This window comes from Hippocampus bargibanti, linkage group LG01 (genome assembly GCF_051943395.1).
Source record: "Hippocampus bargibanti isolate YZ-2025 linkage group LG01, ASM5194339v1, whole genome shotgun sequence".
Classification (NCBI taxonomy): Eukaryota; Metazoa; Chordata; class Actinopteri; order Syngnathiformes; family Syngnathidae; genus Hippocampus; species Hippocampus bargibanti.
Window position 1 is genome coordinate 1,527,299 of NC_142734.1, and position 26,564 is coordinate 1,553,862.

A 26,564-nucleotide genomic window follows, 5' to 3' on the forward strand; every position below is an offset into this window, starting at 1 on the left:
AAAACATTTTATTGGAAGAGATCTGGAATGTGTGCCTCAAGAAGAAGTTCGTCTGTGTTAGCTCGCAGTCGTACAAAGTCGTTGAAAGGAGAGTAAAAGAAGCTATTTTCATAAAACAGCAAAACCCTTCACTAAATCGCCATGGTGGGGTGAGGTTCAATTTAGATCGTTCCTACAGCCGACTTCTTAGGCAACATAGGCTTGGTTGTGCTGATGAGGTGATACCAGAGCAAATGGGGCAATTAGGCCAGTCGTAGACCCCATACTCAGGCAGGACAATCAAAGTAATCAGTGTAGCCGCAGGGAGTAGTCCTCTGCTCCCCCCAACCTGAGAGCAGGGACCAATCATAGCATAGTCTGGCACCGCCACGTCTGAACAGTAGGGATATATATATATATATATATATATATATATAGGGTCGAAAGTACCAGCAAAATATTTTAGTTAGCTGACGAAGCCTCTTGGATAAGAAGCGAAACTGTCCGACACCTTCAAAGAAGTACAGATGACGGACGGCTGAAGAAACCTTCTCATCATGTCGAAATTGTTTTCCTCCAGAAAAACAAAAACCCCAACAAATGTTTTCTAATTTCTTTGCGTGTATATATTACAACCTCACATTATTATATTTACAACAACAAAAAAACTAAAAGCGCATCCTTGACCGCAACGTTCCAAAGAGAGTTTTTCTGACTCCAACACAAAACAAACGGCGAGTCACAACAACATCTTGCAAAGTGTCACCTTGAAGCTGTGCGTGAAACCTGGACCGGCGTCCATCTTTGAACGTGTGGTTCCTTACTGGACTCTGTACTTGTAGAACCAGCAGAGACCTTGAGTGAAGTTCCAGCCCAGCGAGATGGAAAGGATGTAGAGAAGAGCCAATGGGGCGAAAGGGTACAGCAGCACAACTGTGTTCTTCAGGAATGGCAGGGCTGTTGGAACGACACATCACTCATTGTGGCAGCTCCGTGTGTATCCCGAAAAATAGTTTGTATGCCAAGGTCAAAATGTTCTTAAACCGAACAGTTCGTAAGCCAAGGGGTTCGTAAACCGACGTATCGCTGTATTCGACATTTCTCACACGCACATCCAAAAAAATAAGAGTGTAACGATTTCTCTGAAATGAACACCAACTGTGTGTACGGTGTTTGAACTGTGAAGACGCCTCACCGTTGTAGCCCAGGAAGGTGATGTAGAGATAGTAACCGATGGCTATCAACCACAAGGTGTTGCCCACAAAGTAGCCGAGGAACCAGGCCGATTTAATCACCACCACATCTAAAACACACCAGCACGTACACAAATTCATTTTGCTAGCAGTTTGCTATCTATTAGCTATCCGGCTATCTATCTAGCTATCCAATATCTAGCTGGCTGGCTATCTAGCTGGATGGCTACCTAGCTAGGTATCTGTTGGCTATCGATTGGCTAGCTAGCTAGCTTTCTATCTATTTGAGTTACTTCCGGGTTGAGTGAACGCTGGCGCGTGTGGCTGCCGCTGCTCACCCACAGAAAAAATATACTGTAAAGTGTCCTTGAGAGTTTTGAAAGGCGCCTAAAGTGAAATGGATTATTATTATTATTATTCCTTTCCCATGTGATTTTGCGCAGTCGGTGGGTCAACCCTGAACTTGTTTCTAGCCAATCGCAGAGCGCACGCAGACAAACAATCGCAATCACACCTCAGGACAATTCAAAATGTTTCATGAACCTGCCGGATGTGTTTGTGAAATATGGGAGGAATCCCAAATACCGCGATTGGCTGCTAACCAGTTCAGGGTGTCCCCGTCCTACCGCCGAAAGCAGCTGGGGTAGACTCCAACACCCCCTGTGACCTTAGTGAGGATAATCGATTGGAAAATGAATGAAAATGACACTTACGGTTAATGAAAAACAGCTGTAGGAAGTGCAGAATGACAAGGAGCGGGTAGAAAGCGTTGAGGTGGACATCAAAGGCGTAACCCCACTCCACATCAAATTCCCGCCTCGGGTGTTTCAATAAATATTTGTTGCTTATCACCCTAAAACACAGATCAGCACGTCTGCGTAAGCTCTCAGTTGTACAGGATCCATCCATCGATGAAAAGGTTTCTTCAGCCGTCATTTGAACTTCTTTGAAGGTGTCGGACGTTTCGCTCCTCATCCGAAAAGCTTCGTCAGCCAACAAAAAAATTGCGCTGGTAGCTCTGGCCCGATATCCAGAGGTGGTGATGCCAGACCTCTGCTTTGATAGGTCCCTGCTCTAAGGTTGGGGGGAGCAGAGGACTATTCCCTGAAATTAATCTGATTACTTCTTTTGACCTGTCTGATTATGTCCTATGACTGGCCCTGATTGCCCCATTCGCTCTGCCCCCCCCCCTGCAAACATAGAGTAGGGACCTATCAAAGAAGAGGTCTGACATCACCACCTTTGCTTTGGCTTAGCCATGCTAATGATACCAGAACTAATGAGGCAATCAGAGCCATGGATAGAACATTAGATGTATAATGAGAACAAAAGAGGTAATCAGAATGGCTTCAGGGAGTGGTCTACTGCTCCTCAAACCTTAGAGCAGGGACCTATCAGAGTAGAGATCTGGCACCACCACCTTTGTCCATTAGGGATACTGTATAGGGCCAGAGCTACCAGCACGTTTTAGTTCGCTGACTAAGCTTTTCGGATGAGGAGTGAAATGTTCGACACCTTCATAGAAGTACAGAGGAAGGCTGAAGAAACCTTTTCATCGATTTCACAGCTCAGCACTTTTTTAGCTGAGCATTTATCGCATTGGCATATGTCACCCACCACATGAGAGTTGATATGAGAAGACCCACTCCTATGCAATCAACAAAGACCACCCACAGGAGGAGCTTCAACGTCTCCAGAACTCCCATATCCAGCACCAGACCAAAGCCTATTGTTGAAACTAAACGTACACATGCCAAAAAAAAAGACAAATATTAATCATTCTAACATGACAAAGTGGCAATAGCAAGTACAGTGATACCTCGGTTTACGAACCCCTTGGCTTACGAACTTTTCGGTTTACGAACGTTAAATTTATGACAATTTTACCAGTCTTTGGTTAAAGCCACGTGATTGGTCAAGAACGCAGCAGTGAGGGGAGGTGGTTAAAACATGAAAGAGACAGGCAGACAACAGTGAGAGAGTTTCAATTTTGATAGTTCAAAGGCAGAGTGTGGACTGCAAGGTTAAAATATGCCATCAATCAGGCTCCAAAAATAACCCGCACAAGCCATCTGTACACTTAATGCAAAAAGCAATCAACCCAGCTAAACAGAACACAATTGATGAGGAACTAGATAAAATTATCGCAGAGAAAGCACCTTCAAGGGATCATTCCACAAGATGGTAAAAGAAGAACGTTACGTTCCTCATCAAGTGTTTAATGCCGAGGAAACTGGTCACTCTATTGCATCTAGCCATCAACGACCATCACAAAGGTAAATAAAATGACTTTATTATACAGTACAGTTTATTTATTTAATTATAATACCACAGCACATTTATTATACATAAAATAAGGTATATTTTGTGTAGTTTTAAAGCTTAGAAAATTAAAAAAATATGTTTTATGGGCACCTGGGAACAGATTATTCTCATTTTGATGGTTTCCTATGGGAAATTAATTTTTGGGATACACACTTTTCGCCTTACACACTCTGTCTGGGCACCAATTCAGTTCGTAAACCAAGGGTATCACTGTCCTCAAACGATGCCAGACTTGCCGCATAACCAGATACTGAGCAGGACCAGGAAAGCGGGGTCATCTCGGGCCCACTGGTCTTTGGTCTGCTTCCTGTAGTGGAAGTTGCGGTAGACTCTTTGCGGTGATGTGAACAAATAAAGCATTTGCCACATGGCAAATTCAAAATCCATCTGCCTGAAATGAAACAGCCTTCGGAGGTACTTGTAGCGCTTAGCGCCTGCTGTGTGCCGTGCGGCATCCCTCGAACCGAGGGAACCGTTGCTGTGTTGGCTGGTCGTTGGCAACATGGACCTAAAAAAAAAAAAACGAGAAGGCAGAAATACGGTTTTTGAAGGAGAGAGTAGTGTTTTTTTAATGATCCAAAATGTATGTATGACTTTCAAGTTGCTGTGTTTTTCAAAACGTAGGTCGATTATGCTTGTATCTATTCCTTTCATAACTTCCCTGGTGTGAATTAGGAATTTATCCAATGTGAGACAAATAATGTAGCCACAAGGGGAAACAAGCAAGTGTCTTATTGTGCCGGTCCCAAGTCCGGATAAATACAGAGGGTTGTGTCAGGAAGGGCATCTGAGGTACATTTTTTTGCCAAAACAAATATGCGAATCATCCAATGTCAGACAAACAAATGTTTTATCATCATCATAAGGATGCAAGTAAGCTAATCAGACATAATTCAGCTAATCAGATATTTAACGAAATTTTACGCACGGACTAAAACAGTACTGCACGTAAAGATCGTATAGAACACATTCATCGGAATGAAGTCAGTAATAACGTTCTTTTTAAACGTATGCTACATAACATTAAAAACATAAAACGAGTTTGTTTACATTATACTACATATTTACTGTAGCATCCAAACACAAATCTCGCACAATAAGGCGGTTCATAATCACAGAAAACGCGTTCACTAAATACTAATGAAAGGGGGAATCACGAATGAATGTTAATTAACAATATCGACTTCGCCATATACGAGTTTTACGAGATTTTAAAATCATGCTAATATGTTGTTGCTAATAGACGCGTTGAGGTTTCTTCAAACAATAACAACCATAAAAAAGGTTACAGTGATGCCAACAGAGGGTGGTTAAACGTGGTAACAATGATATTCACTTTCATTTGCATGAAATTACCTTTTTATTTGTGACCTTTCTTAAAGGACGTCAACTTTTTGTTGTCTCTTCATGTAGCTTTTTAAGATGCTTCCAGTGAAACCGAACACGTAGGAACTTCCGGTAACAACGAAACGCACATTGGGTAATGTAGTTGATAGCCACTGGTCGGTGCATACCGTATCGGGAACGATAATAATAATAATAATAATAATAATAATAATAATAATAATAATAATAATAATAATATAAATAAATAAATAAATAAATAAATAAATAAATAAATAAATAAATAAATAAAATAATTGGTATACATATACGTTGCAAATTTCCCCTATGTGGGACGATGAAAGGTTTTCTGATTTTGATTTTATGATTCTGATTATAAGTTAACTTGAAATATTGAACTGATCTGTCCCTCAAATCAATGTTTAATATCTAAAGTTGTTATGCAGATAACTAGCGAAATTGCACAACGTAGCATTTCAACAGTAGCCAAAATGGAACTGTATAGTGCCACTTAGCAGTTTTTTTGACAACGATACTAGTGCAGCGTGTTCTACCGGAAACAAATTCCTTGTGTGTCCTACATACTTGGCAATAAAGATGATTCTGATTCTGATTCTGATTCTGATTCTGATTTACAGTACATCATGACTTTTTCCTTCTAACCGTTTTCAATCTACAGCATTTTGAAATAGAGATAAAAAACGGAATATTTTATCGCGAAAACCCGAGCGCCACATGAATCGTCCGCTAGATGGCAAAAGGACTTTTAAAGAGAGAATCAAACAAGATCTGGAACGGAAGTTCAAGGACTTAGCCACTTCCGCTAACTACGTCGTTGTTTGTGGATATCAATAATATCATCGGCGCTGTTCTGGTCCAGAAGACCAAATAGCGACAGGTAAGATTTGGAAAAATCCGATGAATTATTAAATACTATGATTCTGGTTTTAAAAAGGTTAGATAATGACTTTGTTATCTCGTGCAGTCCCCAGAAGAGCAGTTATAACACTGCGTCCTTGAATAGCGCTTAGCTAATGCCTCTTTCCAGCAAGGTGTCATTTGGTTGCCATTTACTAGCTTTCTCCCTCGTATAAAATATAGTTTTTTTTATTCTAATATGCACCCACATTACAGATGTCTCCTAAAATGTCTTTCTGAAATGTTATTGTATGTCTCGTCAACAACGCTATTTTTGTTGTTGTTGACTGTGGGAGATGTACTTAACTCGTCCACAGACTCGTTTCTGGTGAGATCATCAAATCACAATTTCGCTTAGTATGACCTCAGTTTATTATTATTAATAATAATACATTTTATTTTAAGCGCATTTCGAAGCTCACAGGGACACTTAACAGTCACAGACAAGCATAGGTACTATAATCAATAAAATACGATCACAAATAGAATACCATAAATAAAATACAGATATAAATAGAAACGCACAGATTTAGCCATGTTCATTGGTTAATACCAGCGAGTATGTAGAGTAAAAACAGTTACGTATATCATATATGCTTTATACTGTAATGTTATACTTTGCACTACGTGGAGTTCTTTTTCTGAAACATTTTGTACCGATGTAAGGTTCAGTCTTATGTCATTTTTTTGTACATGCAACCTTTGTTGTTTTTTTCAATTTTGCTGCTGTAAATTGCAAATTTCCCCACTGTGGGATTATCAAAGGCTTTCTGATTCTGATATTGAATAATAAGAACATTTAAACACACTTGTTGGCAGACGAAACACCAAACGTGTCAACATCTGTTCATTGTCATGCGTATTCAAAAACAGCGGCTTCCTGCTAATTTGTCAACATTGTGTGTTGACACAGTGAAGTAGGCTAAGATTTCTGACTGAACAAGTATATTTGAGAGTGGAATTAAAATATACAGTATATCAATATATGTGTAATGAACTGAGAGTGTTTTGTTAATGTTCAACAAACGTATATAAATATATTTGTTTTTATATAATTCAATATTCACGCTGTTATCTACTTCCTGAAGAATCATGTTGCGTCTGCCAAGTGTTGGGCGAGCTCTGGCCGGAGCCACCAAGGGCAGCATGGCTCCATCCTACATTGGTAAGTTATCGCCGCTTATTTATGTGCCTGTTGATCTGTATGTTAACATTTTAATATAATTATCTGAATTTGCTTTAGTGCGAACTAACGTGCGTGCTGCCAGCAACATGGTGGAGGTGTTTGTTGATGGGAAACCAGTGGAGGTGGAACCTGGTACTACAGTTCTACAGGTAAATTATTCATTTTCTTAATTGTGTATTTATGGTATTAACAATTTAGTAATGCATCATCCGTATTATTAATATTTGAATCTTTTTCGTTTGCTATCGAGTGGAGTGCTTTTTCTATTATGGGACAAAAAAAAGACCCAACCACAGGCTAGTGTTAAGCCAAAGAAGACGGAAATCATTGAAAAACATGAACGAGGTGTGCATTTGTGTGACTCGGCGTCCCTGTACCAGTACACTAAGTCGACCATTGCTACGTATGGCTAAGGATGTTTCTGTGTTGTCTAAGCGACGCTCTCAGGCAATAGAAGAGTTGAAAAACTTTGTTGATTTGGATTAACGAAAAGCAGCTGGCAGGGGACAGTGTAAGTGAGGGTAATATCGCTGAGAAAGCACGGCAACTTCACTCGGATATCATCAAGAGGCAACTACATCAGTGACCATCACAAAGGTCAATAAAACGACTTTATTATACAGTACAGTTTATTTCTTTAATTATAATACTATAGCACATTTATTATACATATAATAATGTATCTTTTGTGCAGTTTTAAGGCTTATTTCGTAGAAAATTATGTTTTATGGGGACCTGGGAACGGATTATTCTCATTTTAATGGTTCCTTATAGGAAATAAATGTTCAGCAGATGAACATTTCACCAATTAAGTTCGTGAGCTGAGGTATCACAGTATGTGTTTTCATTTTCTTATGGTCCTTTTTCTGTTTCCCAATCAGGCATGTGAAAAGGCAGGAATCCAGATTCCAAGGTTCTGCTATCACGAGCGCCTCTCGGTGGCTGGTAATTGTCGCATGTGTCTAGTAGAGATTGAGAAAGCTCCAAAGGTAATTTGATCTGTCAGAAATGTATGCATATCAGATTCTTGCCAACAGAATGACAGTTGTAACTTTGCTTCTGCCTGTAGCCGGTGGCAGCCTGTGCCATGCCCGTTATGAAAGGCTGGAATATCCTCACCAACTCGGAGAAGACTCGAAAAGCCAGGTACAGTCATACCTCGGTTTACGAACCCCTTGCCTTACGAACTTTTCGGTTTACGAACGTTAAAATTATGAACATTTTACTTTGGCATACAAACTTTTTTTGGGATACACGCGGAGCTGCCTCAATGAGTGATGTGTTCTCACAACAAAATGGCAGCCGACTTTTTTTTGTCCTCTTTTCCCCACCCCTGGTCTTTGGTTAAAGCCACGTGATTGGTCAAGAACGCAGCAGTCAGTGGACGTGGTTTAAACATTAAAGAGACAGGCAGACGACAGTGAGAGAGTTTCAACTTTGATAGTTCCAAGGCAGAGTGTAGACTGCAAGGTTAAAATATCCCATCAATCAGGCTCCACAAACAACCCGCACAAGCCATCTGTACACTTGATGCAAAAATCTATCAAACCAGCTAAACAGAACACAATTGATGATGAACAAGGTACAATTATCGCAGAGAAAGCACCTAGAAGGGATCATTGATGATTATGAAAGAAGAAGGTTGCGTTCCTCATCAAGTGTTTAATTCTGAGGAAACCGACCACTCCATTCCATCAAGATTTCAACGACCATCACAAAGGTAAATAAAACCACTTTATTATACAGTACAGTTTATTTCATAAAATAACGTATTTTATTTTGTATAGTTTTAAGGCTTAGAAAGTAGAAAATGATGTTTTATGGGGACCCGGGGATGGATTATCGTCATTTTAATGGTTTTCTATGAGAAATTAATTTTTGGGAGACACACTTTTCACCTTACACACTCTGTCTGGGAAACAAGTTCGTAAGCCAAGGTATCACTGTACAAATTTGAGTGCTTGGCAAAAATCAATTTAACGACAGTTTGTGAACTGTCTTCACAGTGTAGGCAATAATTTCAAAAAATCTTTTGTGTTACCAGAGAGGGAGTGATGGAATTCCTGTTGGCCAACCATCCATTGGATTGCCCAATTTGTGATCAGGGAGGAGAATGTGACCTGCAGGTAACTATTGTATTAGAAACAAAACAAAACAAAAAAAAACTATGCATGATTTTTGATTATTATTATTTTTTACTTGCGGTTCTTTCAGGATCAGTCCATGCAGTTTGGTTCCGACCGCAGTCGTTTCACAGAGCAGAAGAGAGCTGTGGAAGACAAGAATATTGGACCGCTTATCAAAACCATCATGACCCGCTGCATCCAGTGTACACGCTGTGTCCGGTAAAAAAGACATTTTGTGATAATCAGAGTCCTAAATTGAAAACACTTGCCATTGCACCAGCTGTGTCTTAAAAGTCCAAGTTAATTCCTAAATCATATGGGTCTGAAGTTATATGAGCTTGAATTGAGGGTGGTTGTCCAAAATACAACACAATACATACATATTGGTTTATATCGCGCTTTAACAACAGCTGAAGCTAGAACAAAACGCTAACATGGAAAAAAGGGAATTGCTGCCCCCTTGTGCAAGGGAAAAACATTAGCAGGTATTTTCTGATTCCTGTGCGAAAATGCATGGTAACTTCACTCGGATATCGTCAAGAGGCAATCTGGAAGTTTGTCATCCATTGATAATTTCACGGATGGTTCGAGAACGTTAAGCGTCGTACAGGGATTCATAGTGTCATTCATCATGACAGCTTACAAGGAATCATTCCTCAAGATGGCCACTCCATTCTATCAAGCCATCAATGATCATCACACAAATAAATAAAACCACTTTATTATACTGTACAGTTCATTTAATTACATAACATAGCACATTTATTATACATAAAATAAGGTATGTTTTGTGTCGTTTTAAGGCTTAGAAAGTAGAGAATTAGGTTTTATGGCGACCCGGGAACGGATTATTCTGATTTTAATGGTTTCCTATGTGAAATTAATGTTTGGGATACACACTTTTCGCCTTACACGCTCTTGTCTCTGAATCAATTAAGTTCGTAAGCCAAGGTATGACTGTACATCCGCTATTGATTTCTTGCAGTTTTGCCAGTGAAATTGCTGGAGTTGAAGACTTGGGAACCACCGGAAGAGGGAACAACTTGCAAATCGGGACTTACGTGGAGAAGATGTTCATGTCAGAGCTATCGGGAAACGTGATTGACATTTGTCCCGTCGGCGCTCTCACCTCCAAACCGTACGCCTTCACCGCACGGCCATGGGAGACCAGGTAATGTCCAAATAGACACGGAACCGACACGGAAGAAGACCACCGTTTTTCTCGACGTTGCAGGAAAACTGAGTCGATTGACGTGTTGGATGCGGTGGGCAGTAACATTGTCGTTAGCACCAGAGGAGGGGAAGTGATGAGGGTGTTGCCAAGACTGCATGAAGACATTAATGAAGAATGGATCTCTGACAAGACCAGGTCAAATCGTCAGCACACCTTGTTGACCAAAAAACAGACAAAAGAGCTTGTGATGTATTTGTTTTAGGTTCGCTTATGACGGTCTGAAAAGGCAGCGATTGACGCAGCCACTGGTCAAGGATGAGTCGGGTCAACTGACTCCAGCCAGCTGGGAGGATGCGCTGATTCGTGTAGCTGGAGCCGTAAGTGGTTTTGCTATTTGAGCGTCACGCGTAGATTCCATATCGCAATTCAGAACTGGAAGACGTCTCTGTAAGCTCTCAGTCGTGCGGGCGTGGTCCATCGGTGAGAAGGTTTCTTCAGCCGTCATCTGTACAAATTTGAAGGTGTCGGACGTTTCGCTTCTTATCCAAAAGGCTTCGTCAGCAAACTAAAATTTTTGCTGGTAGCTTTGGCCCTATATATATCCCTACTGTTCAATTTGTAAAGAGCAATACATTGGGGAGACTAAACAAATTCTCAAAAAAAGACTTGCAGGGATAATACTAGTGGGCCTCAATCTGCAGTACATATGCACCTAAAAGCTAGCAACAACTTATTTGATGACAATGAGGTTAAAATCTTAGCGAAAGAAAATAGATGATTTGAAAGGGGAGTAAATGAAGCAATTTTCATAAAACAGATAAATCCTTCATTAAACCGATATGGTGGGGTGAGGTTCAATTTGGATCGTTCATACAATAGCCTGCTTAGGCAACATAGGATTAGTAATACTGATGAGGCGATACCGGTGGAAGTGGGGCAATTAGGCCAGTCGTTAGTTCATTTCATTCTTACAATGTCTTGAATAAACTACATTACTTTGTTTTTAAAGCGTTCGTAAGCTGAGGTATCACTGTACTAGCTATCTATTAGCTAGCTAGCTAACATTCTATCTATTTGATTTCACTTCAGGGTTGAGTGAACGCTGGCGCGTGTGGCTGCCGCTGCTCACCCACAGAAAAACTTAACCTGTGACTGTAAAGTGACCTTGAAAGTTTTGAAAGGTGCTTATGAATGAAATGTATTATTATTATTATTATTATTATTATTATTATTATAAAAGTGGTTTCCTATGTTTGTATTCTGATATATAAACTCTTCAGCTGTGATTTCATCTATAAAACTAATATAAATGTGGGATGAGATTTTATTTAAAATCAATATTATAAATATTGTAAAAAAAAGTCATCATTTTTGATTCATGTGCCTTCCTCCAAAGCCAATGAAATGATTCCGCAGAAAAAAATGTCTTCCAAAAATCACATTTTCGGCTTAAGGTATCGTAAGGGTTAATAATAATAATAATAATAATAATAATACATTTCATTTATAAGCGCCTTTCAAAACTAACAACAGCTGAAGATGTAACAAAGCGCTAACATGGACAAAAAAAGGCAAATGCTACCCCCTCGTGGAAGGGAAAAACTTTGCCAGAGGTCTGATCAGCGCTTTATCAACACCCCCACGCAAAAAAAAAAACCAAAACCGGAGCAAATTCAGGAATGGCGCTCCACCTCATGCTTTTTTCAATTCCCCAATAAATTTGGGAATGGCAGTGAATGAGTTAACAGACATGAGCGCCATCTTGTTTTCAGCTGCAAAGTGTACAAGGCAGCGAAGTGGCAGCCATCGCGGGAGGCATGGCGGATGCTGAAGCTCTCGTCTCCCTTAAAGATCTTCTCAACAGGTTGAACTCGGAAAGCCTCTGCACTGAGGAGGTTTTCCCAATGGCTGGAGCCGGGTAGGTATAAAAGAGAAACAAAATCAAGGCGCCGATTTGTCACCTTCTATGTCACTTTCTTCCTTCTACCTTTTCAGCACCGATTTGCGCTCCAACTACCTGTTGAACTCCCGCATCGCCGGCATTGAGGAATGTGACCTGCTTCTGCTGGTTGGGACAAACCCACGTTATGAAGCCCCATTGTTTAATGCCAGAATCCGCAAGAGGTAAAAAAAAAAATGCAGTGATACCATGGCTTACGAATGTAATTGGTTCCCAGACAGAGTAAGGCGAAAAGTGTGTATCCCAAAAATTTATTTCCCATAGGAAACCATTAAAATGAGAATAATCCGTTCCCATAAAACATAATTTTCTAAGCCTTGAAACTCCACAAAATATACCTTATTTTATGTATAATAAATGTGTTATGGTATTATAATTAAAGAAATAAACTGTACTGTATAATAAAGTCATTTCATTTACCTTTGTGATGGTCGTTGGTTGGCTTGATGGAATGGAGTGGCCGGTTTCATCAGCATTAAACACTTGATGAGGAACGTAGCTTTCTTCTTTCACCATCTTGAGGAATGATCCCTTGTAGGTGCTTTCTCTGCGATAATTTTACCTTGTTCCTCATCAATTGTGTTCTGTTTAGCCGGGTTGATAGCTTTTTGCATAAAGTGTAGAGATGGCTTGTGCGGGTTATTTGTGGAGCCTTATTGGTGGGAATTTTAACCTTGCAGTCTACACTCTGCCTTTGAACTATCAAATTTGAAACGAGTCCGAATTCCACTGTTTTCTATCCATTTTGTCACCCTGTCGTCTGCCTGTCTCTTTAATGTTTAAACCACCTCCCCTCACTGCTGCGTTCTTGACCAATCACGTGGCTTTTACCAAAGACTGGGGGCAGGGAATTGAGGACAAAAACGAGTCGGCTGCCGTTTTGTTGTTAGGAGAACGGGCTCGTTCGCGAACGACACATCCCTCATTGTGGCGCTCCGTGTGTATCCCGAAAAATAGTTTGTATGCCAAGGTAAAATTTTCATAAATGTAAAGTTTGTAAACCGAAAAGTTTGTAAGCCAAGGGGTTTGTAAACCGATGTATCACTGTACAAGCTAAATATTGAAAGCAAACACGAAGCTGTCGCATCCATTGACGAAAAAAAATTGTCTCCTGTCCCACGTAAATCCGCTTCAATTCCAAGCAGCGACCGAATCGCATTTTTATCTTTCGTTATCACAACTTCCTGTCTTTCAATCTAAAGTACAAAAATTGTTTTGAGGTCATCATTTTCTGTAGTTGTGACTATTTGAAGCTCTCATGCCTTCTTGTCTCTCCATCTGATCCAGTTGGCTTCATAATGAGCTTCGTGTTGCCCTGGTTGGTCATAATACTGACCTGAGTTACACATATGACCATCTTGGAGAGCAGACATCTGTGCTGACAGAATTGGCCAATGGAACGCATCCATTCTGCCAGGTGACAATCATCTTTCTCTTCTTTCATCTAAAACTGCTTCATGTCACAAAGAGAGTACAGTAAGTGCTAAACAATGAATGACTCTTTGTGGTGTCATGTTATTTGTGATTTAGTTTTTGTTGTTGTTGTTAGTTCTTACTTCAAGATGGCGCTGCGAGAGTGGCTTATTCTTACTATTATTCTTACTGTTATTATTACTATTATTATTGTTTTTATTATTTTCATTATACAGTATTGTTATATATATTAAGGGAGTATTACTATTATTATTGCATGTAATTTTTCCGTTATAGAAATAGTATTTCTATCGATATATCCGATTATAACGAGATAGTAATAATTGTTTTTATTATTTTCATTATTTATAATAGTAATAATTTTTTTTATTATTTGTATATTGTGTATTGTATATTTTTGTATTGTATATTTATTATTTGTTTTATTATTTTCATTATTTATAATAATATTTTTTTTTTTTATTTGTATATTGTGTATTGTATATTTTTGTATTGTATATTTATTATTTGTTTTATTATTTTTGTTATTATTATTATTACTATTATTATTATTATTTTTATTATTATTACTATTTTGTATTACTATTATTACTATATTTATTATTTTTATTATTTGTATTTTATTTATATATTTTTGTTATTCTTATTATTGTTGTTATTATTGTTATTATATATCTTCATTTGACTTTGGGATTGCCGCATTTCCAACGCCGCATGCGTTCCTGATCTGGCAACTTCCTCCACCCGTAGGTCCTCGCAGCCGCAAAGCGCCCGGTCGTAGTTGTGGGCAGTAGCGCTCTTCAGCGAAAGGACGGCGCAGCCATTTTGAGCTCAGTTTCCACCATTGCTCACAACGCCAGAACCAGTAGCGGAGTGGAAGAAGGGTGGAAAGTTCTCAACGTCCTGCACAGGTATGAGAGCCGGATGACGCCGAAACGATGACGAAAAACGGAATCGGCTGCGAAATGTGACCTTCTTTTGGGCTTTGAGCAGAGTGGCCAGTCAAGTGGCGGCTTTGGATCTGGGCTACAAGGCAGGCGTGGACGCCATTAGGGTCAACCCACCTAAAGTTTTGTTCTTGCTGGGAGCTGATGGCGAGTGTATTACCCGGGCGGACCTCCCGAAAGACAGTCTCATCATTTACCAAGGTAAATAAATGCACACCCACCTTACAAACTCATCACTAACAAATGCCAGACTATACTAGAGTCCCTTTTAACTCATTATAATAACAATAATAATACATTATATTTTAAAGGACAACCGACGCCCCGGACAAGTTGTGTCCATAATTTGTAAAATCACTTTAAATGACTTCTACTGAGCGTAATTTACAAAGATTCCACCGCATATAGCTATACTTTACGTTTTAACGACTCCCGCTGAATATTCCGGAAGTCTTGTTTTTGAGTTGGTGACCAGTCCGTACGTGACGTCACTGAAGGAACGCCCCTGACCGAGAAAGTGACACACAATGCATTTTGGGTACTTTGTTTGCTCTGAAAACTTCGTGTTGATCCGTGTTGATGACGAAATTAGAAGGAAAACACATAAATAACGCAATGGTGAATCATTGTGTGTTCCACCATGACTACTATTTGATACTAGTTGACACAAATTCCCAGCAGACAAATCAGCCCATGTCCAACGGAGCTTGGGCGCCATCTTGTGCATTTTCTGGGACGCTACGTTGTTTATGTAGTCCTAAAACTCAAAATTTTGTGGGTCCTGGAATTCGAGTGACAATGACTATAACCCTGTCACTAGAGTGGACAGATTTTCGGAATCAGACTCAGAATCATCATTATTGGCCAAATATGTAGAACACATAAGGAATTTGTCTCCGGTAGAACACGCTGCACTAGTATCATCATCAAAAAAATTGCAAAGAGACACTATACTGTACATGTGGTGGTGGCCAAACTGCAGTGATACCTCTGTTTTTGACCATAATCCGTTCCAGAAACATGTTTGAAAACACTCAAAAACCGAAACAACACCTTCCATTATAATCAATGTCAAAAAAAAATCTGTTCCAAGTCTAGAAAACAAATTTTTAAAATCAGAATCATCTTTATTGGCCAAGTATGTAGAACACACAAGGAACGCTGCACTAGTATCATCATTAAGAATTTAAAAAATTGCACAGAGGCACGATGGATTACTGTTTAGAGAGTTAATGGCGACGGGGGAAGAAGCTGTTTAAATGTCTGCTGGATTTGGTGCGCATGGATCGATAGCGCCTGTCTGAGGGGAGTCGCTGGAAAAGGTGGTGGGCAGGGTGCGGAGGGTTCAATAGGATTTTACACTGGCAATGAATGAGTTAAAATCCTGCAGGTCACCACGGTGATGTTGGAGCAACAATGGCGGATATCGTTCTCCCCGGTGCTGCGTACACGGAAAAAAATGCCACCTATGTCAACACGGAGGGGAGGAGCCAACACACGCGGGTGGCTGTGACGCCGCCGGGAATGGCCCGAGAAGACTGGAAGATCATCAGAGCTGTCGCGGAGGTGAGCAGGGTGTTGCGCCACATGCCGTATGAAATAATAATAATAATAATAATAATAATAATAATAATACAGTGATACCTCAGCTTACGAAATTTATTGGTTCCCAGGAAGTGTAAGGTTCATCCGCGAAAAGTTCATCCGCCAAACATGTATTTCCCATAAGAAACCATTAAAATATTAATAATAATAATAATACATTTCATTTATAAGCGCCTTTCAAAACTCTCATGGTCACTTTACAGTGACAGGATAAGTATTCCTGTGGGTGAGCAGCGGCAGCCACACGCGCCAGCGTTCACTCAACCCAGACGTACTTCCAATAGACAGAAAGCTAGCTAGCTAATAAGTAGCCAATAGATAGCTAAAAGATAGACAGCCAGCTAGCTCGCCGGATAACCAATAGATAGATAACTAGCTAGATGGCCAGATAGCTAATAGATAGCTAGCTAACTAGCGTGTCAGCCAGCTAGACAGCTAATAATAATAGTACATTTAATCCATAAAAATGAGAATAATCTCTTCCCAGGTCCCCATAAAACATAATTTTCTACTTAATAAGCCTTAAAATTACACAAAATATACCTTATTTTACGTATAATAAATGTGCTATTGTATTATAATTAAGGAAATAAACTGTACTGTATAATAAAGTCGTTTTATTTACCTTTGTGGTGGTCGTTGATGTAATTGCCTCTTGATTATATTCGAGTGAAGTTGCCGTGCTTTCTGGGCAATAATACCCTCACTCACACTGTCCCCTGCTAGCTGCAGGCTAGCAGGGGACATGCTTTTCATTAATCCAAATCAACAGAAGTTTTTCAATCTCTTCTGTTGCCTGAGACCGTTGCCTAGACAACATGGAAACACCCTTAGCCGCATGCAATGGTCGACTTTCATTAATCCAAACAACAGAAGTTTTTCAATCCATCTTGCTGCCATAATTTTCTTTTTGCCTGAGACCGTTGCCTAGACAACATGGAAACACCCTTAGCCGCACTCAAAGAAACGGTGTGACGAAAACTAGTCCGCCGGCCACCGTGGCGCTGTTCGACCGTGTGGTTTAGTGTTCATCCGCCGAAAACTAGTTTGTGTTTCCGCAGCTGGCAGGTGTGACGCTACCCTACGACTCGTTGGACGAGGTCCGATCCAGACTTGCCGAAGTGTCTCCAAACTTGGTGCGATATGATGACGTGGAAGAGGCAAACTATTTCAAGCAAGCCAACGAACTTGCAAAGGTATTGCCGCTTTTGTTGTATTTGATCTTTTACGTCTTTTGTTTTTCTATTTTTGGATTCAGTGGCTTTGAACAACTTCAAACCATCCATCCGATTTATCCTTACAAGTGAGCATTGATGCATCTGTGCGGCGCATTTGCGCCATTGAAGCATTTTGACAGCCACTGGCGCATCTTTGGAACTACACTGCGCCAGCACCGGCACTAGGCTATTACGATTAGCGCTTACTGCTACGTGATCTGCGCCACATATGACATACTTCAGTTAAAATATGTAAAGAAACAAATTTAGTTAAAGGACAACTGACGCCACCGGACAAGTTGTGTCCATAATTTGTAAAATCACTTCAAATGACTTCTACTGAGTGTCTTTTACAAAGATTCCACGGCATATTTACGAATATTCAGGAAGTCTTGTTTTCGAGTTGATGACCATTCCTGACGTGACGTCACAGAGGGAACGCCCCTGACCGAGAAAGCGACACACAATGCATTTTGGGTACTTTGTTTGGTCTGAAAACATCGCGTTGATGGCGAAATTAGAAGGAAAACTACATAAATAATGCGATGGTGAATTGCTGTGTGTTGCACCAAGACTACTATTTGATACTAGTTGACACAAATTCCCAGCAGACAAATCAGTCAATTTCCAATGGAGCTTGGGCGCCATCTTGTGCATTTTATGGGCCGCTACATTGCAGTCCAGACGCCTCAAAATGATACGGAAGGACTTCTTTAATCGATTGCAAACATTTATGCTTTCCTCTTCGGAACTATTTGAATCATATTCATAACTGGATGAGTAACAAGAAAGCATCTTCTCCCAATCTGAATCCATTGTTTTGATTCTAGAGCGAGGCAAGACGTCCTGGTGTGACATCACAAACAATGGGGCGGGACCTTCTGAAATTGAAACGTTCTCAGATCATTTTGAATTAGTTTTGGGAGACTTTAAGTCATTTTTATTGGTGTTTTGCATTTTACGACAAATATCATCCTGCGTGTTTTGGGTATTTCAGATGCTATAAAACGTTTTTCTGATGTCAGTTAGGAAACCAAAAAAATTGTCGGTTGTCCTTTAACTCTTTGGTTTCTTTCTCCATCAGGGAGTGAAGCAGGACCTTATCGCATCTCCTCTGATACCACCTCAGCTTTCAATAAAGGACTTCTACATGACAGGTATGGGCAATATTCCACAGGTGAAAAGGCCAAAGTTGAGGTTTCTAAGTCTTCCTGGCACGACTATTCGATATCTGGTCATTGTTTGTCGCACTTGTCATGTTTTACTCATGGTTTTGTTTGCTACTTTGGACCTTTTTGTTCTGATGACTTTGTTGTTTGAGATTTTGTTACCAGCATGACTATTCGATGTTTTTGGTCATTGTTTCTTGCACCTTGTCAGGTTTGTTTCATCTTTTTTTTTTTTTTTTTTCGTGTACTCCCCTTCTTCTTGTCCAGACGCCATCAGCAGAGCCTCACAGACGATGGCCAAGTGTGTGAAAGCCAGCACTGAAGGCGCCGCCTCTGTCGATGAGCCTTCCATTTGTTAAACCACCAACGCGGTGTCCATCATTCACTCTGAGGTTTATTGAAAAAAATACACCATTTCTGTTCAAATCACTTAAGCAGCATTTAACTCATTCTCTGCCATTCCCGAATTTATTAGAGAATTGAAAATCATGACATGGAACGCTAGAGAACGCGTCAGACCTCTGGTAATGTTTTTCCCTCCCATGAGGGGGCAGCATTTACCTTTTGTACAGCCAGCCCCACTCTCAATGCAGATAATTCTACATCTAAGTAAGCTAGAAATACAGTGATTCCTCGGTTTACGAACCCGTTGGTTTACGAACTTTTCAGTTTACGAACATTAAATTCATGAAAATTTTACCTTAGCGTACAAACTATTTTTCGGGATACACACGGAGCTGCTACAATGAGTGATGTGTCGTTCGCGAACGAGCACGTTCTCCTAAAGAGAAAATGGCAGCCGGCTTGGTTTTGTCCTCTATTCTCCGGTTAAAGCCACGCGAGTGGTCAAGAACGCAGCAGTGAGGGGAGGTGGTTTAAACATTAAAGAGACAGGCAGACGACAGAGAAAATGGATAGGAAACAGTGACATTTGGACTTGTTTCAACTTTGGCAGAATGTAGCCTGCAAGGTTAAAATTCCCATCAATCAGGCTCCACAAATAACCCATCTGTACACTTGATGCAAAAAGCTATCAACCCAGCTAAACGGAACACAATTGATGAGGAACAATAATTTAATGCTGATGAAACCGGCCACTGCATTCTATTAATGGTAAATAAAATGACTTTATTATACAGTAGTTTATTTTTTTAATTATAATACCATAGAACATGTATTATACATAAAATAGTGTATATTATGTGTAGTTTAAAGGCTTACAAAATTAGAAAGTAGAAAATTGTTTTTTTTTTTATGGGGACCTGGGAACGGATTATTCTCATTTTAATGGTTTCCTATGGGAAATTAATTTTTGGGATACACACGTTTCGCCTTACACACTGTCTGGGAACCAATTAAGTTCGTAAGCCATGGTATCACTGTCCCCATCTAATTTAGGAACTAACTTTTTTTCTGATAGTAATAATAATAATAATAATAATACATTCGATTTATAAGATGAAACGAGTCTAAGGTTTCTTACGCTGCATTGAATGTTTATGTAGTTCTAAAAACCTGTAATTCGAGTGAGAATGACAAAAACCGTGGCACTGGAGTGGACACCTTTTTGCACATCGTCTGGCAGTGAATGAGTTAATTTAAATATGTCCTTCTGGTTGTAGCTTCCTTGATTGTTTTCACTCCTGAGAGCAATGCGGCTTTGAAAAATGTACAAAATGAATAAAATATTATCTCGAATGTTTTTAATGGGTAGTTTATTGAATTGAAATCCAATCAATAAACAGATTCCCCCCCCCCCCCCACATGTTATTTTCAAGAAAAGAAAATGAAATTACCATATTGTCCGGAGTATAAGACACACCCCCAATAATGGCTGAACTTAACATCTTTATGGACTAGCTAGCTAGCTAGCTAGCTAACTTTCTATTTGAGTTATTCCGGGTTGAGTGAATGCTGCCGCATGTGGCTGCCGTTGCTCACCCACAGAAAAACTGATCCTGTGACTGAAGTGACCATGAAAGTTTTGAAAGGCGCTTAGAAATGAAATGTATTATTATTATTAATATTATTCACTCAACCCGGAAGTAACTCAGAAAGCTAGCTAGCTAATAGACAGCTAATTCAATAAATAAGTAACTCGGATAGAAAGCTAGCTAATAGATAGCTGGCTAGGCCTTCGCTCCACCCAGAAATAACTCAGATAGAAAGCTAGCTAGCTAATAGACAGCTAATTTGATGAATAAGTAACTCTGATAGAAAGCTAGCTAATTTGTTATACACCTAGATCTCCATCTGTCTAGCTATTAAGCTGTCTAGCTCGTTAGTTAGCTATACTTCTAGCTATTAATATAGCTGCTAGTTAGTTATATGGCTAACTAGTCAGCTAGTTATTTAGGTCCCTAGATATCCATCTATCTAGCTATTAAGCTATCTAGCGAGCTAGCAAGTTCTGTAGCTATCTAGTTATCTGGCTAGCTAGTTAGATAGCTATCAATGTATCTAGCTATTAAGCTAGCTAACTAATTATCTAGCTAGTTATTTATTGGATTAGATGTGAGTAAAATGGCCCGGTAAGGTCCTGAAAATGAAATTGAAAAGGAAACATGAAGGAAATACGCGCATTATGTCCAGCAGATGGCAATGTCTACCGCTATTTCAAGCCTCGAACAGCCTCACGTTTGCCAAACAATTGTTCCTCGCGTGTACTGACTGACAATGGAGCGATTTGAAGTATTTAATAGATAATGTGTCCTCATTTAGCGAGCACAAGAAGAATAAAGTAGGGCTTTTGATTGGAATTTCGGCTCGGTTTTCCTCATTGTGTAGCCTTTTCTTACACTTGTCATGATATCTCTTTCAGTGTCAACAAAACAAAAGGACAGAAAATGAAAAACTATCCCTGAAAGAGAAGACACTCGGTAACATTCCAACAGATGTCTCGTTTGTGACGAAGAACAGCAAAAAAAAAAAAAAAAAAAAAAAAAAGCTCATAGCGAAGCTAAATGTCGCAGCGGGGCAACAAAAACCCAGATCCAGGTTTTAGATTTTCTCTTGCCAACCTTGTCGTAAATCAATATTGAACGTCATGAATGTCTGCCTCTATGACTACATTTGTGCTTCCTCCATGGAGTGAATGACGGTCATATGGATGTTGGTGACGTCGAGTGGTCACCTAGGAGACAAAAGGTTCCAAATGGTAAGTCAACTCTTTTGGCCCACAATAGATGATGAGTCATGGTGGATTATTACGTCGGCGGCCATTTTCCAACTTTCCTGCTCATGACTGGCAACGACCAGTTCGAATCACAGCACCTTCTTTGTTGTATGAAGCACTTCTAGATGAAAGAGGAGAGGAACTGAGCGTCCTTTTCACCAGTCAATTGGATGGATATGTTAGCTATCTATTAGCTAGCTTTCCATCTGAGTTACTTAGTTATCAAATTAGCTGTCTATTAGCTAGCTAGCTTTCTATCTGCGTTACTTCCAAGTTAAGTGAAGGCCTAGCTAGCTATCTGTTAGCTATTTATTGCTAGATTTCTATCCGAGTTACTTAGTTATCAAATTAGCTGTCAATTAGCTAGCTAGCTTTCTATCTGAGTTACTTCCGAGTTAAGTGAAGGCCTAGCTAGCTATCTGTTAGCTATCAATTAGCTAGCTTTCTATCAAAGTTACTTATTTATCAAATTAGCTGTCTATTAGCTAGCTAGCTTTCTATCTGAGTTACTTCCAGGTTGAGTGAAGGCATAGCTAGCTATCTGTTGGCTATCTATTAGCTAGTTTTCTATCTGAGTTACTTAGCTATCGAATTAGCTGTCTATTAGCTAGCTAGCTTTCTATCTGAGTTACTTCTGGGTTGAGTGAAGGCCTAGCGAGCTATCAATTAGCTAGCCTTCTATCAAAGTTACTTATTTATCAAATTAGCTGTCTATTAGCTAGCTAGCTTTCTATCTGAGTTACTTCCGGGTTGAGTGAAGGCCGAGCTAGCTATCTGTTGGCTATCTATTAGCCAGCTTTCTATCTGAGTTACTTCCGGCTTGAGTGTGACGGCCTAGCTAGTTATCTGTTAGCTAGCTTTCTATCTGTTTGAGTTATTCCGAGTTGAGTGAATGCTGGCACGTGTGGCTGCCGCTGCTCACCCAAAGAAAACACTTAGCTATCTATCTATTATCTGTCTAGCTGGCTATATGTTAGCTATCTAGCCAGATATTAGCTATCCATCTGGTTAGCTATTAGCTATATATTAGCTATATAGTAGCTAGATTTCTATGTATTTGAGTTACTTCCGGGTTGGGTGAATGCTGGTGCGTGTGGCTACCGCTGCTCAACCTTGCTATCTGGCTATTTAGCGAGCTACCTAGATAGCTAATTTGCTATCTGGCTAGCTACCTAGCTATCTAGTATATGTCTATGTGGCTATATATTGGCTGTCTAGCTAGCTATTAGCTATCTATCTGGCTAGCTATTAGCTGTATTTTAGCTAGCTTTCTCTGGACAGTATTTGAGTTACTTCCGGGTTGAGTGAACGCTGGCGCATGTGGCTGCCGCTGCTCACCCACAGAAAAACTTATCCTGTGACAGTAAAGTGAGCTTGAGAGTTTTGAAAGGCGCTTGTAAATGAAATGTATTATTAATATTATTATTATTATTATTGATTTTAATGTTCCAGGCCCTGCAAAACTGATTGTGAAGGTGTCCGGGTAGATTTCTCACCCTAGTAACAAATGATAGCTGAAATGTGATTGGTTAAATGCTTCAATATGAAAACACACAGCTGAAAAGCAGCACAACAGGGGTGAAAGGAATGAAAGCAAACTGAAATACAATTTGGAATTATTTCATAACAATTCATGGACAAAATATCATTCACATTAGTCCGATATTTTTAGGCCGGCCAGCAGAGAAGGCCTCGCAGGTCCTGGCGGACCACCACTGAACCCAACAGTACCGTACATGTGATGATGTACATGTATCGTTTGGGTGTGTGCACCACATGACCCCGCACGGGCGGGGCTTGTTGCATATTCATCAGAGCTTGGTGAGCGACGGCGTTGCGGTTGGAAGCCTAAAACGGATCTTGGCTCTCTTGCAGCTGGATGGAGAACGTCGGTCGTGCCCTCGCAGTCGTCAATCGTTGCCGCCGTCAATCGTGCGTGTCAACAAAAGTCCAGCGTCTGACTCCCGTCGTGCACGGACGCCAAATATGACCGACGTTGGGAAGCATTTTTGAATGAATTAGTTGTTCCCCTGCACCGCCGACAGCGATGGAGTCTATTCTAGACACTTTAACGGCCGACAGAGTCTACCAACCTGGAGGCACGCACCTGTTGGACCTGGAGGAACTCCACGACGGAGATTTCCTCACGAACGTGGTGAGTCACGCACGCGCGAGACACACGCCTTGCACGGAACCGAGCGCTCCCGCTTTCTGTCGCTTAATCGCCTTTTTAATTGTCTTCCAAAACAAACGCTAATGGTCCACCCGGATCCGGCCGTCGGGTCACAGATCCTGCTTGACATCCGGTGCGGTTCATTTTCACCACGGTTCACCACGTGTGTGTGCGCGTACAAATTCAGTCAACCTCCAAATTATCCCATTTCAAGTGTTAAACACCTGAAATAAAAAGAATAAAACTGGGAAACGATAACTCCGGATAACCTTACTCATATTTTCTTTTTAATAGACAGTATACATCATATATTTTTTTATTACCCCATTGTTTTTTTTTTATTAACTCATTCACTGCCATTCACAAATGTATTCGGGAAATGAAAATATGACGGAGAGCGCCATTTCTGATTTTTTTTTTTTCATGCTTGGGTGCCAATAAAGCACTGGCCATGGCCTCTGGCTTTTTTTTTCTTCGCCACAAGGGGGCAGTATTTCTGTTTTTTACCATTTTAACGCTTTGTACCAGCATTTCAGCTGTTGTTAAAGTGCTATATAAACCAATCTGTATGTATTGCATTGTATTTTACTAGCTATTAAATATCTCGCTATTAGCTATCTAGCTATCAGCTATCAAGCTATCAGCTATCTAGCTAGCTTTCGATCTATTTGAGTTATTCCGGGTTGGGTGAACGCTGGTGCATGTGTCTGCCACTGCTCACCCACAGAAAAAAAACTGTGACTGTAAAATGACCTTGAGAGTTTTGAAAGGCGCTTAGAAATCAAATGTATTATTATTATTATTATTATTATTATTATTTTGGTCAGCTGCCATCATTTCAAGCTCATATAACTCCAGACCCATACAATTTAGGAATTAACTATTTTTTTTTCTGATGAAAAAAGAGAGCCTCAGTTTTTGAACGCCGTATTGAAGGTTGATGTAGTCCTAAAAAATAATATTCTGTGGGTCCTGGAATTCGAGTGACGATGATAAAAACCCTGGCACTGGAGTGGACACATTTTTGAACATAGATCATCCAGACTGTGAAAAATGCAAAGCTAAAGATTTTATAGAATACAGTGATACGTCGGTTTACGAACCCCTTGGCTTACGAACTTTTCGGTTTACGAACGTTATATTTATGACAATTTTACCTTGGCATACAAACTATTTTCGGGATACACACGGAGCTGCCACAATAAGTGATGTGTCGTTCGCGAACGAGCCCGTTCTTCTAACAACAAAATGGCCTTTAAAGGACAACCGACACAATTTTTTTGTTTGCTAACTGACACCAGTAAAACGTTTTATAGCATCTAAAATACCCAAAACACGCAGGCTGATATTTTTAGTCAAATGCAAAACACCAATAAAAATTACTTAAAGTGTCCCAAAACGACTCGGAGATGGCCATTTTCAGAAGGTCCCGCCCCCTTGTTTGTGATGTCACACCAGGACGTCTTGCCTCGCTCTAGAATCAAAACAATGGCTTCAGATTGGGAGAAGATGCTTTCTTGTTCCTCATCCAGTTATGAATATGATTCACATAGTTCTGAAGAGGAAAGCATAAATGTTTGCAATCGATTAAAGGAGTCCTCTCATATCGATTCAAGCCGTCAAGGACAGCATGTAGCGTCCCAGAAAATGCACAAGATGGCGCCCAAACTCCATTGGGAATGGGCTGATTTGTCTGCTGGGAATTTATGTCAACTAGTATCAAATAGTAGTCTTGGTGCAACACACAACAATTCACCATCGCGTTATTTATGTGTTTTCCTTCTAATTTCGCTCTAATTTCAGATCAACACAAAGTTTTCAGAGCAAACAAAGTACCCAAAATGCATTGTGGGTCGCTTTCTCGGTCAGGGGCGTTCCCTCTGTGACGTGTGCAACACACAACGATTCACCATTGCATTTTTTCCTTCTAATTTCGCCATCAACACAAAGTTTTCAGAGCAAACAAAGTACCCAAAATGCATTGTGTGTCGCTTTCTCGGTCAGGGGCGTGCGTTCCAGACGTGACGTCACGTCATTCCTCATTTTTTTTTGTTTCTTTTATTTTCTTTTTGCGCTACTCCCCATTCAAACCCTGCACTCCAGCTGTAGAAAGCCACGCCCATCTCATTTGCATACTCTCTTCGCATTGGCCGTGCAGCTGGAAGAATGAATGCAAGTAGGCATGCTTTGTGTGTGTGTGTGTGTCCAGTTTTCCTGAGAACTATAGCTGACTTTAGTCTCCACATGAACTCAAGTGAGGCCAAATGCAGCCAAACCGCCATAGCCACATGAAATCAAAGACAGTAGGAAGCGCTGACTGCTTCTTGTAACTCTACGGCACAATGTCTTTGTGGAAGCTCTCAGTCGTACAGGAGTGGTCCAACAAATGAGCTAGCAACCACTCATTTGACGACAACGAGGTTAAAATATTAGCGAAAGAAAATAGATGGTTTGAAAGGGGGAGTAAAAGAAGCTATTTTTATCAAACAGCAAAACCCTTCACTAAATCAGCCATGGAGGGGTGAGGTTCAATTTGGATCGTTCCTACAACCAACTTCTTATGCAATATAGGCTTAGTTATGCGGATGAGCTGCAAGCTGTCTAGCTGGCTAGCTATCTGGCTATCTATTCTCTATTTA

At 40.2% G+C, this 26,564-nt stretch overlaps 3 protein-coding genes across 3 annotated transcripts in view; 2 read left to right on the forward strand and 1 right to left on the reverse strand.

The window, feature by feature from the left end:
* Positions 1–49: 49 nt before the first annotated feature.
* unc50 (unc-50 homolog (C. elegans)) lies at positions 50–4,956 on the reverse strand. Its single transcript, XM_089021762.1, has 6 exons — positions 4,854–4,956; positions 3,734–4,005; positions 2,790–2,910; positions 1,886–2,025; positions 1,175–1,282; positions 50–936 (listed from the first exon to the last, which is right to left on the reverse strand). The coding sequence occupies exons 2-6, from the start codon at positions 3,999–4,001 to the stop codon at positions 800–802; spliced, it is 774 nt and encodes a 257-aa protein (XP_088877888.1). The 5' UTR covers positions 4,002–4,005; positions 4,854–4,956; the 3' UTR covers positions 50–799.
* A 681-nt stretch (positions 4,957–5,637) lies between these two features.
* On the forward strand, positions 5,638–20,279 carry ndufs1 (NADH:ubiquinone oxidoreductase core subunit S1). The gene is made up of 19 exons (XM_089021889.1): positions 5,638–5,739; positions 6,848–6,924; positions 7,003–7,094; positions 7,827–7,934; positions 8,015–8,091; positions 8,990–9,071; positions 9,160–9,290; positions 10,057–10,242; positions 10,306–10,440; positions 10,508–10,622; positions 12,018–12,163; positions 12,241–12,369; positions 13,493–13,622; positions 14,390–14,550; positions 14,633–14,787; positions 15,977–16,152; positions 17,253–17,387; positions 18,493–18,565; positions 18,845–20,279. Exons 2-19 carry the CDS (start codon positions 6,852–6,854, stop codon positions 18,934–18,936), a joined length of 2,196 nt encoding a protein of 731 aa, XP_088878015.1. The 5' UTR covers positions 5,638–5,739; positions 6,848–6,851; the 3' UTR covers positions 18,937–20,279.
* A 3,086-nt stretch (positions 20,280–23,365) lies between these two features.
* Positions 23,366–26,564, forward strand: part of creb3l1 (cAMP responsive element binding protein 3 like 1) — a 21,061-nt gene continuing 17,862 nt past the window's right edge. Inside the window, exon 1 of the mRNA XM_089021996.1 lies at positions 23,366–23,907. Coding sequence (XP_088878122.1) covers positions 23,800–23,907 — 108 coding nt within the window. The 5' untranslated portion in view covers positions 23,366–23,799. The remainder of the gene's footprint in view (positions 23,908–26,564) is intronic.

Bases quoted from the DNA above. Each gene is read 5' to 3' on its own strand.
- unc50 (XM_089021762.1), bottom strand. From the start codon at position 4,001: ATGTTGCCAACGACCAGCCAACACAGCAACGGTTCCCTCGGTTCGAGG. The intron at 2,911-3,733 runs GCAAGTCTGGCA...GTGTACGTTTAG, and splicing joins GCTCAGTATCTGGTTATGCG to TTTCAACAATAGGCTTTGGT. The intron at 2,026-2,789 runs GTGGGTGACATA...TCTGTGTTTTAG, and splicing joins CTCATATCAACTCTCATGTG to GGTGATAAGCAACAAATATT.
- ndufs1 (XM_089021889.1), top strand. From the start codon at position 6,852: ATGTTGCGTCTGCCAAGTGTTGGGCGAGCTCTGGCCGGAGCCACCAAG. The intron at 6,925-7,002 runs GTAAGTTATCGC...AATTTGCTTTAG, and splicing joins CATGGCTCCATCCTACATTG to TGCGAACTAACGTGCGTGCT. The intron at 10,623-12,017 runs GTAAGTGGTTTT...TCTTGTTTTCAG, and splicing joins TGATTCGTGTAGCTGGAGCC to CTGCAAAGTGTACAAGGCAG.